At 38.7% G+C, this 13,697-nt stretch overlaps 1 protein-coding gene across 19 annotated transcripts in view; it reads left to right on the forward strand.

Annotated features, from left to right (window-relative positions):
• Positions 1 to 13,697, forward strand: part of CADPS (calcium dependent secretion activator) — a 478,648-nt gene that overhangs the window by 96,577 nt on the left and 368,374 nt on the right. For all 19 annotated transcript variants that reach the window (XM_030801932.1, XM_030801936.1, XM_030801937.1 and 16 more), the window contains exon 2: positions 9,093 to 9,206. In XM_030801932.1, the coding sequence (XP_030657792.1) occupies positions 9,093 to 9,206 (114 nt within the window). The remainder of the gene's footprint in view (positions 1 to 9,092; positions 9,207 to 13,697) is intronic.

Here is a 13,697-nt window from a genome sequence, read left to right on the forward strand (position 1 = left end):
TGAAGCATGAGAATTGCTTGAACCTGGGAGACAGAGGTTGCAGTGAGCCGAGATCACACCACTGCACTCCAGCCTGAGTGATAGAGTGAGAGACTCTGTCTCCAAAACAAAACAAAACAAAATTAAAAAAACACTTATGGGTAAAAGATTCATTCAAATAGCAAGACAGATCAATGGGTTTTAATGTAATTGAGTGTAAAAAGTTCATTGATATGGTGTCTGATTTCACAGTGCATCTAACTTTCAAGAAAATACCACCACTTGGGCTTCGGTATAGTATCAGGAAGACTATCCCATTTGTCTGAAAAGGCTATTACAATATCTCTCAGTTTTCCAACAACCTATCTGTGGGAGGCCAGATTCTCTTCATATACTTCAACCAAAACTGCATTTCACAACCGACTGAAAGCAGAAAAAGAAATGAGGATCTAACTGTCCTCTATTCATCTCTAAAAGATATTTCTTCACTATTATTTTGTTTTGGAAAATATTATTTTCATAAAAGGGTATTATTTCAGTTTAACATATGATGGGTTTGTTATTTTTAATGAGTTAATATTTTAAACTCCTCAGTTTTAATATCACTATAGTATTTGTTAATAGCTATAAAACAACTTACATAAACAAAACCTCCTTGCAGTGCTCAGTGATTTTTAAGAGGGGAAAGAGACTTGACATCAAAAATTTGAGAATGATGGCAACTAGCCAACTAACTCTTAATGAGATCTTTGACTCTAGAACTCCTTATCTGACCACATGCTAGAAGAATCCATGTGAGTACGGCCTGAGTACCTCCAAGTTGGAAAAATATGTTCTTTTTTTTTAACTGAGTACCTCCAAGTTGGAAAAATGTTCTTTTTTTTTTAATGTTATCGGATTCAAGGGTACAACATTTGTCCTACTAAAGAACGACTTTTAAGAGCTTTGTGGGTGGAAGGGTGAAAGGTAGACCTCCTTCTCCTTCTTTTCGTCCCCTTTGATCCTTTTCCTCTTCTCTTTTGATCTTCAATCCAATCTTTAGCCCCAACTCACCTTCTAGATGCATTTTTCCTATTTTTTTCCTCTTCTACTAGATAATTGTTGATTGGGAGAATCCCATCTTAATCAGTGTTCAAATTACGTCTCCAAGTTCATTTCCCTGTAGGTCATAGAACTCTTTGTTGGAGTGTCATGTGGCCAATTTATAGGTCTTCATTCTTTCTCTTCTGCCCAAAAGTAGATCTTTAGGAATAACATGCTGATTGGTCTTTCTATTATTAAATAATTTTAAAATTGAGCTCATTTTTTAAAAGTAGTAATTATATTCAGCTGCTACCCTAAATTTTTTAAAAATGAGCAAGAATTGTTATATGTAGCAGAATTTTACATTTTTTCTAAAGAAACACTTTGTAAAATGTGGTAGAGGTATGCAAGAGGATAGAACATATCTATTTTAACAATAGCTACTACATAAAACTACATACAGCTTATGGTTTTGGATATTATTGCTTAGAAGAAAGTGATTTGATGTATGTTTAATGCAAAAACAAAAACTAAATAGTACAGTTAGTACATGGGGAGGACATACTCATGGGAGTATTACTTAAATAATTGAATTATTATTTGAATAGTTGAATTTTGGGAAACCATGTTCCAAAGGGAAGTCTAGGATGACAGCCTCATCGTAATTCTCCCCACCTTCAACTTGCATTTCAGAATTACTCATTTATATTTTGCCATGATAAAGTCTTTCGCATTTTTTCTTCAAGCTAAATAAAACTCACTTAAAATGCCTTTTTCAGAGTATGTTATGTAAATATACATATATAATATAAAAGGTGAGAAGAACTTTATGTAAATAAGTAAATATTTGGTTAAGATGATGCAATTTCTAAATTTTCTAAAAGCAGGACTTCCTTTAGAGTAGAAAATATTTAGTCTGGTTGTAGAAAGGGCATATTTTATTTGTTGATAAAATTCATGGCCCAATATAAATTTTTGAAGTCTTCAAGAAAAAGAAATTAAATAAACATTGCCCTAATCTCTCTAGATTAGCTGATGATTTTTAAGCACTTTTTGAGTTGACATTTTTTCCAGTTATCTATAATAAAGAAAAGATTTAAAAACCTGTCTCTTTTTTCCCAGATAATGATTTCTTTTTTAAAAAAGAAAACACATGGCTTATATTAAAAATTGCAATATACAATGCTGACATTATACTTTAAGTAGAAAAGAACCTAATTTATGTGTATAACTGGAACATCTCCATACACCCAAAGATATTTTTCTACTCACTGCTGCCTATGCTTAGAATGCTGCTGTTTGAGATTCCTTCTTTTACAGTAAGCATTGCTTCCCTCTTCTTTCTGATACAGTTGCTGTTGCAATAGGAGACCTATTAACCGATAAGTGTCTTAGTAAGTATGCATTCTTCCATGACTATTGTAAACCATGTGTATCCATTAGGAATGCATCTGGCTGCCAGTAAGAGAAAACATACAGTGACTTGAACAAGTAGAAATTTATTTATTTTTTCTCACATAATGAAAAAGCCAGAGATGGGTGTTTACAAACATTTGTTCAGCCACCCAAAAATGTAAGGACCACATTTCTGCGATGCTCTTAGCCTTTCCTGGATGGTCATGAGATAGATACCATGGCTGTAGACAATAGATTTGTATTCTCAGCAGAAGAAGGGGCAGCAGGAAAGGAAAAGATTATACCACCAAGTATGTTCATTTTCATGAGGATTTCAAACATTTCTCCAGAAGATGCCCCCAGTAGTTTTCTGCCTCTGTTACATGGCCACCCATAATAGAAAGCGAAACTGGGAGGGGAGTAATTGGCTTTCCAGCCTCTAAACTAGAAGGGCCAAGAAAGAATGAGGTAAGGAATACCACATCAGTGATACCTTCAAAAGGCTGAGTAAATAAAAAAAGCATTGAAAGAAGATAAAAGATAAATGATAGGGAAAAAAATACTTCTTATATTGTTTTTATTATTGAGTCCTTACTCTATGCCAGATACTATGCTATATATTATTACATGTATTATAAATATATATATTATACATATATTATCCCACCTAGTTTTCACAAAGACTCTGTAAAGTAGATATTGCTTTCCCCTATTTACAGAGGAAAAACCCAAAACCAGTTACTTGACCAAGGTCTCATAGCAAAGCTAGGATGTGACCTGAGCTTGCTCTGACTTCAACATTGCCTCTCCTGAGACCGACACTTAGAACATGCGGTTTTCTCCTCACTGCAGATCACATTTCATGCTTCTCCAGAATGCTTCAGTAAATTACAAACTGCCTGAAATGCAGTGGGAATTTTCAGGCCTTGGTTAATGAGGTAGACAGAACCAAGAATGCTTGAATAGTTCTAGCAAACGCTGCTGCAGCGCTTTCTTCTACAATAATCACCTTCCATCTTTTCAGGTTTTCTGCTTGGAATTCATTACTGCAATTCTGAATTCTGACCTTGATGTACAAGTGGTTTCTGTACATATTAAATGCTTTTAGATGGACTTCTATTTTAGGAGGATTCTCTCTCTAAGCGGCTCATCGAAGCCCATTTGTTTATTTAGAGTTGTACTGTCAGCTACTCTGGGCCAATTATTTCAGTTTATTCCTGCAAGGTCACCTTTTGGGTTCAATGCTATCTGAGTCAGTTAACTTTTAACCAGAGACAAACTCTGTCCCACAGTTGATTCTTAGACTGGCTTTTGCAAGCTTCTAAGCAAGATTTTCATTCATTCATGCAATTGGCAAAGGATGTTAAGAAGCCAAAGATGAGTATGCGATTTCTGACTCAATTGTGAGAAATTCAAGAGCTAAGATTGTGCCTTGATACTGTTATATCGCCAGAGCCTAGCGCTGTGCCTGGTATACACTAAGCCCTTAATAGGCTCATGTATTCATTCAGCAAACATTCGTTGAGAGCTCACTGTGTGCGTAGCAGCAAATGAGACATGTGTACAGATAAATAAGCACAACAGTGAACAAGACAGATATGGTCCTTGTACTTGTGAAACATATATTCTTGTGGAGAGACAGATAATGAAAAGTAGGTATAATTTTAAAATAAAGAAGGCCCTAATATGCATCATAGGAAAATGGATAAATTGTGGTATACCTGTAAAATGGAATACTACCCAGCAATGAGAAGGGACCAGCTATTGCTACTCCTAACCACAGGGATGAATCTCATCATGTATGATCGTATTGACACCAAGTTCAAAAACAGGCAACACTCATCTGTGATAATAGGAGTCAGGCTAGTGGTCACTTTTGGAGGGAGCAATGACTTTGGGAATATCCAGGAGCTTCTGGGGTCTGGGTAACGTTGTTTATCTTGATATGAAAGTTTGTTATCTGGAAAAGTTTACCTTGTGAGAATTTCTTTTACTGATTGGGCATAAGGGCTCACGCTTAAAATCCCAGCACTTTGGGAGGCCAAGGCAGGTGGATCACTTGAGGCCAGGAATTCAAGACCAGCCTGATCAACATGGCAAAACCCCATCTTTACTAAAAATACAAAAATTGGCTGGGCGTGGCGGTACTTGCCTATAATCCCAGTTACTCAGGAGGCTGAGGCAGGAGAATCACTTGAACCTAGGAGGCAGAGTTTGCAGTAGGCTGAGATGGCACCACTGCACTCCAGCCTGGGCAACAGAGCAAGACTGTCTTGGGAAAAAAAAAAGAATTCCTCATATTCTGTGCTGATAAAGTATATTTTTCTATGTACATGTTTTAATTAAATAATTTTACCTTAGAGAAGATAAGTGCCAACTGTGATAATGACTGTGCAGGAAATGCTCAGGTTTCAGGGCACTGTGACAGAGATTATCTGGGAGAACATTACTGTAGATGGAATGGTCAGGGAAGAGCTTCCCAGGAGATGCTGGCTCGGCTGAATCCTAAGGGGCCAGCCATGGGGAAAACCAGAAGAGCATCCCTGGTGAAGGGAACAGCAAGAGCAAAGGCTCTCAGGCAAGAAAAGTCGGGGCACAGCTGAGAAGTAAAAAAGACACCAGTGTGTTGGAGACCAGAGTAAGTAAAGAGCAGAGTGGAGCAAGTCAAAGTCAGGGTATGTCATGCAGGGCCTTGGAGGCCATTGAGTTTATCATTTGGCTCTTCTTTTATGCCAGGCCATGCGCTAAGATCTTGAGGTATATTACCCCATTTCCTTTTCATCTTTTTAGCAACCTTGGGAGGTCAGTTTTATCATCCAAATTTTTTAATGAGGAACCAAGGCTTAGGGAAAGTAGCTTACCCAAGGTCATCCAGCCTGGAAGTGAGTGGTATCACCAGGACTTGAACCTGTGTCTCTTGAACCCCAAGCCTGTGCGCTCAACTCCTAACTCATGATTCTGCCTCTGAGCACTTGAATTTAAATAAATAACTACTTCGCCACATAAAACATGCATCCATAGGACTGTGAACAAATTGCTGAGAAAACAGCGATCTCCACCTGGGGAGTCTGGAAGGGAGCACATGCACTAAATTTAAAGATGTAGACATGTGAAATGTCCCCAGAGGCAGGCATTCTCAAGGGAACAGTATGTGCAAACACTCAAAGATGAGAATTAGGGTGGGCACAGTGGTTCACACCTGTAATTCCAGCACTTTGGGAGGCCAAGGCGGATGGATCACCTGAGGTCAGGAGTTCGAGACCAGCCTGGCCAACATGGCGAAACCTCATCTCTACTAAAAATACAAAAATTAGCCAAGTGTAGAGGCGCACACCCATAGTCCCAGCTACTTGGGAGGCTGAGGCATGAGAATCACTTGAACCCAGGAGGTGGAGGTTGCAGTGAGCCAAGATCACACCACTGCACTACAGCCTGGGCAACAGTGAGACTCTGTTTTTTCATTTGTTTAAAAAAAAATAGATGAGAATTAATCATCACAGTAGCTAAGATGTATTGAGCATTCATCCTGTGCTAAGTTCTGCAGTGAGTATTTTGCTTATCTTAATCCTCACAACAACCCTGTCAGGTCAATATTGGCCCCATTTTACAGATGAGAAAACTGAGCTTTAGAGAGGTTAGTCGTTTGCCCAGGGAGACATGGCTAGTGAGTTGACTAAATAAACACTAGGCTTGTTGAATTAGTGGTGAGAAAAGTAGTGAATTGTAAACCAGTAGGTGGCAAAACCCACACATAAACAAAGTTCTGCCACTGAAGTCCGTGCCTCCAACTCTCCTGCTGAGAGCTTAATGCGACTAGGGAAGCAAGGGATGCTTTGTGTGGCTTTGTGATGTGTGTTCTCTGAACTTGACTAAAATTAATGTTCCTGAAGTTCCTTAGCTCCTTTCTCCTTTGAGAGTTTTATATTCTGTAATTTCTCTTCTCTGAAATCCTGAATCATAATTTTATGTGCTTTTTTGTTTGCCTTTTCCTCTCCACCTAGACTATAAGATCCCTGAAGAAAAGCCCTTATCTCTTTTGATTCCTTAGTGCCCAGCCCTAAGAAATAACGGGTGAGATCAGGGTTTGAGTGTGTTGACCACTGAACCCTTAGTGTCTGGTGCAGGGCTGGGCAGAGGGTGGTTGCTCTGTAAATATTTCTTAACTAAATGAGCACCATGCTTATTTAAGGGAAGGTTAGAGAGATAATAGATTTGGCCTGGGTCAACAATCAGTCTTGATCATTCATATGGTATGTGCATAATTTTATTTCAATTACTTAATCATTTAACACAAAAGCGAAATCTATAGGCCTCCATTCCTCTCCTGCCCCATCATCCCACCCCACTCCCAAAATCACGCAAAGCTGGTATTGACACTGTTTTAGAAGGAATTCTGAGCAAAAAATCCTGTGAGATGCAGTCCTATACTGTTAGGATTTGTGAACTAGATTAAGGCTGGCCTGCTTAAAATAAATTTGTGTTATGCGTATCATTTTTATGAGCAAATCAACTGCTACCTAATATTTCAGTTCAAATGGTTTCAAGCACATAAAAAATAACTGTGATTTTCTCTTCAATTTCACATATCAATATCCATGGGTCAGAGCAGGAAAGCTTAAGTAACTTAGAAGTGAGTTTATTCCATGTTTTAGGTCTGAACTGGTCCAGTGCAATAGCCACTAGCCACATGTGGCTATTGAACACCTGCAATTTGGTTACTCTGAATTGAGATATGTTGTAAGGGTAAACTACACCAGATTCTAAAGGCATAGCATTTTTTAAATGTAAACTGTCTCATTAATAATTTAAATACTGATTACATGTTGAAACGTTATTTTGGATCTATTAGGTTAAATAAAGTATATCAAAATTCATTTCACTTGTTTCTATTTTTTAATGTGGCTACTATAAAACTTAAAATTATACATGTGGCTAACATTGAATAGTGGTGCCCTAGAATGTAACAAATATGAGTCTGATAAATTTCTAACCCCTTTTAATCTACCCTTGACTTCAGTCTTCCCCAACTTCTTCCAAAGATACAAAAATTAGTGAATGCACCCAGCTTCCATCTGTGTCACAAACAAAATTCTGTTTTGTTTTTGTTTCTTCACTGAGTCAAAACTCATGCTGGCTTTGAGTCTCCTAAAGCTTTAAACTTTATTTTCTAATCATATTGACTCTAATGGTAAAATCACTTGGATTTATATAAAAACTTTTAATTTTTTAAAAGAACTCATTATGTTATTGAATAACTATAACTATCCCAGGACAATGGGTAATTAGAATTACCACCATTTTCCAAGTGAGAAAACTAAGGATGACATAAAATTTATTTAAACCCAGCCCTGATCCAGAAAGGCTGGCTCTTCACTCTGAGGTCAATGCAGAATATAAGTAGCTTTTTCCAGATGACACCGTGGCCAACAGAACTGGTACTGGACTGATCTTCTTACTTTTTGCACTAGAACAGTGGTTTACACAGGTAGTTTCTCATGATCAATTATAAAGCATAACTTTTTACAAAAAGTTTAATTATTTCAAGTTAAAAGTTTTTAACTTTTAAAACAGCAAAGTTTTGGCTGACTTTTTAATATACATATTTTATATAAATTAGAACCAATGAAAAGATACCTGAAAATAACATGTCTTGCATACACTCCATCCATTCATTCATGTAATCAGCCATGAGTCTTTGGCACATGTAAGGCAGTTAGCTATGCCCCGGGAAAACATCGATGAATAAGATAGCAAGAAAAGACACATCATGTAACAAATTTAATCATCACCAAGCAGTTAAATAAACACTGTGCTGTGGAATCACATAGCAGGAAGACCTGCCCCTAGCCTAGGGGCTGGGAAGGGCTTCATAAATTAGTGCTGCCTGCATTGATACCTGATGGATGGTAGGATAGAGCCAGATAAGGGGTGAGGAGGAGGAATGAGTATGAATCTTTTAGGAATGTTTTCCTAAGAAGGAAAGGTGGGATTGATAGGCAAGGAATTGTACACAACCTAGTACCCAAATTCTCTATGCCATATCCCGGAAGTATATCCTGTACCCAAACATCATCTGTCATGTGATCATGGATGTACCAACAACAATAAAGTTTGAAAACCTCTGCATTATGGTCATGCTGCATTCATCAAGGTATTTCAGACCACCAGAGGGGCATGTGCAGTGCTGTGTTTGCTATTTCATGTTTAACAACCATCTCTCAGGAGGGAAAAAAAAACTGTTTTGTAGCATTTGCCAATTTCCATATTATAAATATTCCCACCTTGGCTGATATGAAGCTGCCAATGAGACAACACTGAATGTGGAGCTGGGAAGAGATGGGTGGTAGCACTCCCTTACATAGAATTTCCCTTGTGCAAAACCATAGGTGTAAGTAACCTCAAAAGCACTGATAAAAGTGAAATGTGGTAAAATAACTAGGAGGCAATGAATTTTAAGTATTAAAAGTGTATTAACTTTGTTTTTAATATAATTTATTTAACTATATATTATTTTAAAATAATGGCTGTGTTTAACACTGGCTCACAGAAGTTTCCACAGATTCACTAATCAGCTGGCACACACCCGTACAAGCCAGCTCCAATACACCAATGGGTCTGGCATCTTCAGCATAAAGTATCCATGATCCTTGTCTAGAACAAGTTCTCACATTTCCCTCTTTTTCTGCTTCTTACAGATCAGCAAACAGCAGCTGCAGACAGTCAAGGACAGGTTTCAGGCTTTCCTCAACGGGGAAACCCAAATCATGGCTGACGAAGCCTTCATGAACGCTGTGCAGAGTTACTATGAGGTGAGAATCACTGTTCGGAAGAATGCCAAGACCACTCAAGCCCTAGGCCTGGGGAGTCTGAGCTGCGGGGCAATGGGGACAATCCTTTTGGTTTACTGCAGGATCATCCCTCCTAAGGCAAAGGGGTTGGTGATTGGTTACAATGTTAAGAAATAACAGTATTTCCTTTTGGGGAAAACTAAATGTAAGCTACTATGCAACAACGGAGTTTTATACCAGGCAATATACGGAGTGTTTTTCATACAAGATATAACAGTCTTATGAATTAGGTCTGATTGTATTTCCATTTTACTGATGAAGAGACTGAGGCTCAGAGAGGTTAAATTAATGACTCAAGGTCGCACAGCTCTGAAAAATCACAACCTGTGACTTTGAGTCAGGAGCATTTTTCTCACCACTTATACCATTTTTAAAGGATGTTAGCACCTCCCAAGGATGGTGGCTTCGTGAACTTCCTTATTCTTTTTTTAAAAATGCTGCTTTCTTTTCTGGAGCTGGAACCACTGTCCAAAATGCAGTGCTGTTCTCTAGAGAAAATCTACAAAAGAGAGAATGTGTTCTGAGTATGTATTACAGGTAAATTGTCACCACTAGACCTCAGAAGCTTTTCAGTAAAGTGGATTTGTATTTCTGCAAATATTTTTAAATTTTATAAGTGTTCTTTCTTAGTGTGCATATTGGCTATTATTTCTACATGACTATGAAGTGGACATGCCATACCTTCCTATTGGCAATGCTTTCCTCATATGCATATTTTCAAATATGATTACTTGGTCACTGAGTGACATTTTACTTTATATTAATCTATTTTAATGTGAACCAGGTAAATACTCTCTGTGTTTGGAATCCTATGCCCCAAATGTCTTATGCATTGTCAAGGCTAGATGACAACCATTAGAGACCAGCTCCTAAGCACTGAAAGCTTATGATGTCCTGCTATATACAATTCACAGTAATAATGATAAACTTGAAGATAGGTATAAGAAAAACCTAACAAAATCTGATTTTCCCCTGGGATTGTTTCACTGATTTCCTTCCTTCCTTGTTTCCTTTATTTATTAGATAAAAAATTATTTCAAAACAAACATGTTGGTTTGCCTGCTTTGCTGGTGCTCTAAGCACATACTTAGTCTGCCCATCTGATTCAGCCCACAACAGATGCTTTCAATATGTTAATTAATTGAAGCCTCGGTAGAGGCAAAATCCTGATTTGGCAAAACTCTTCTTCCCACTTGCTAAAGCACTTGACTCCTTCCTTCATGGAGAGAGTAAGACTGCAGTTAGATCTTGTGAAAATATTATTGATTGGTTTGCTAATTAGCATTGAATAGTAAACAATCTTTGTGATGTTTGCTGGGACCAACCACAGACTCCTTTTACACACCATTTTCTTCATGAAATTTTTACTTGGATCTATTTTAGAAGTCAAATTTGTTTTTATAGTTGTCCAAATTTAAATCTTTTAAAATTTTACAAGCATCATTCATTATCACCAATGAGTGTCAAACTTGCTGCTTTATCTGATGTGGTACAGTTATTTGGTTGAATTTCATGGGGAGTAGAAATCAGATTTGGAATCACAGTGATATATGATAGTGAATAACTTGAATATATTTAACAAAGGTTTTGTTTAGAAACTGCCCGGGAATGAAATTAATTTTCCCTCTTTGTTCAAGTTCTGGAAGCCAGTGGGAGAGTAATGGCAGAACCCTTGTCAGGCCAAGCAGACCCCTATCGATAGTTCTCCATATTTACAGTCATTCACCAGAGTTTATAAATTTGTAGATTGCAAATCTTAATTAGAAAGCTCATTTGACTAATGGCATAAATTAAAAGAAAGTGTCATTTCTATCTATTAATTAAATGTGAAAATTAATAGTCATCAATGGGCTAATGAGTCTCTGGAAATTACCATTACATCTATAGTGATCCCAATGTTGTCCTCTATAGTGGCTAGTTTATTGGAAACAGTTTCTTTTTTTGTCTGGTAAGAATACAGGCATTGAGAAATTACTGAATATTTAATGTTAGCATTTGAGTAACATAAGAAAGGATGTGGGGTGTTAATGACCTAACTGCTCTTCATTAGTAAATACTCTGGGGAGTCCTAGATTCACTTTTCCAGGGAAGTCTAATCCTCTGAAGCGAAGGTTCTCTATCACGAGATCAGGGTTAACACTTTACTTGGGAGCTCTCCAAGTTGATCACACCTTCCTTTCTCCTTTCCCCTTCATTCTTGGGCTATGGAGAAGCTAGTGTCTCTTCCTCTACCCAGCTCTGGGTTCCAATTGCTTCTCTGTTGGCCCCTGTCTTAGGACTCTACGGATTATAAGTGACCGATACCTAGGTCATACTGGATAACCCTAAAAAGAGATTTATTTCCTCAATTAACTTAAAAGTCCACGAGTAGGCCTGGCTTCAGCCATGGCTGGATCCAGAGGCTCCAAAGTTACCAGCGGGATGGGTATCTGCCCCCCTCCTCCACTGTGCTCATCCCTGTGTTGACTTCCTTCTTGGTCAGCTTCTCTCCATGTGGAAGACCTTGGCAGCCCCAGGGCACATCCTACCAGTTTAGCAACTCCAGGAGCAAAGAGAACACCCCTGCTGAGCTCCCTAGCAAAGACCTGGGGTGACTTAGTTGGACTGACATGGATCATATGTCCCTTCTTGAGTCAATCACAGTGGATGGGGGTGAAATAGCCTGGGGGGATAGGGCTTAGGACAGCCACCATCTCTGGCACCTGAGTACAGGCTCAGCTGCACTGGAACCATTTTCAGGAAGAATGTAATGGTTTCTTAATAAAACATTAGGCTGCTTTTTACCAAAACAGGGGGAGTATATGCTCAGCAGACAAAACCAACAGATATCCTCCTTCCAAATTCTCTCTCTTTCACATACACATACACTCCACCATACCATGCCACAACTTCACACTCCAGTTTACCGACAGCAATAACGTTAAAAAATAGTGTTAACAGCAATAATCTTAAAATGTTCTGGGATTTCTGTACTTTAAAAAGTCAGTTTTAGATATCGGTCTTGTTTTGCTAATGCAGTATATTCATTACTCATTATCCACAGAGCATTAGTTCCAGGGCTTCCTCAAATACAAAATCTCAGACGCTCGAGTCCCTGATATAAAATAGCAGAGTGTTTGCATATAACCTATGCACATCCTCCCATATACCTTTTTTTTTCTTTTCTTTTTTTTTTTTTTTTTGAGTCAGGGTTTCCTTTCTGTTACCTAGACTGGAGTGCAGTCATATCATAGCTCACTGCAGCCTCAACCTCCCTGGCTAAAGTGATCCTCCCTCCTCAGCCTCCCATATAGTTGGACTACATGTGCATGCCACCATGCCAGACTAATTTTTGTATTTTTCTGTAGAGAGAGGGTTTTGCTATGTTGCCCAGGCTGGTCTTCACCTCCTGGGCTCAAGCGATTCTCCCACCTCAGCCTCCCAAGTAGCTGGGACTATAGGTGCATGCCATCATGCCAGACTAATTTTTGTATTTTTTGTAGAGGGAGGGTTTTGCTATGTTAACCAGGCTGGTCTTGAACTCCTGGGCTCAAGTAATCCACCCGCGTTGGCCCCCCAAAATGCTGGGATTACCGGCATGAGCCACCACACCTGGCCTTCTCCCATATACGTTAAATCATCTCTAGATTACTGATAAAACCTAATACAATGTAAATGCTATGTAAATTGTTGTCATACTATATTGGTTGTATTTGTATTACTTTTTATTGTTATTTCTTATTTTTTATATTTTGTATCTGTAGTTGGCTGAATGCATGAATGTGGAACCTATGGATACAGAGGGCCAACTGCTGTAATGATCTCTCAGCATGCTAGAGTAGTAAAGATCATGTTTTAATAAATGAAAGGAGAGAGGAAGTGCTATTCCTTTTCCATCTGTGCCCACCGAGCCCATTCTGAACCAAGCTAGTCACCATTAGCAACAAGTTGGTGAGGCCTGGGCCATGAGTGGGGATGGGAGAAAGGAGACCAAGGTCCCCATGGTTCTCAAGAGCACACAGGTTTATTTTTGTCCTTTCCTGATGGCCCGGATTGTCAGAGCGGATCAAGCAGGTCAACAGATTAATCCATTAATCTCTTCAATTCTGGCTTTCAGGGCCAAGGGCTGGGGGCCGGGATGGGTGCTCTGAGATCTGCCCCAGCAATTCTGTCTGGTTCTCACACCCCTGATCCTGAGATATGGCATCAGAGAGCCATTTCTCTGTGTTCCTCACACCTTTTCTATTTTTAAGAAAAATGTCCAAGATATAAGCCCTCCCTTGCTCTCTCCCTGCCTCCTCACACTCACCTCCTCGTGCTCACCTCCTTACCTCCCTGCTTGATTTTAGTTTCTTCACATGCTGGTCGTGACATCAGAGAAAATAGGTGGATAAAAAAGTTTTACAAAACTCAAATTCTTCCTGAAAGTGAACATGGGGGTATTTGCAAGAAAGTGGGAGTGTCAGATGTGGC

Source organism: Nomascus leucogenys, chromosome 21 (genome assembly GCF_006542625.1).
Source record: "Nomascus leucogenys isolate Asia chromosome 21, Asia_NLE_v1, whole genome shotgun sequence".
Lineage (NCBI taxonomy): Eukaryota > Metazoa > Chordata > Mammalia > Primates > Hylobatidae > Nomascus > Nomascus leucogenys.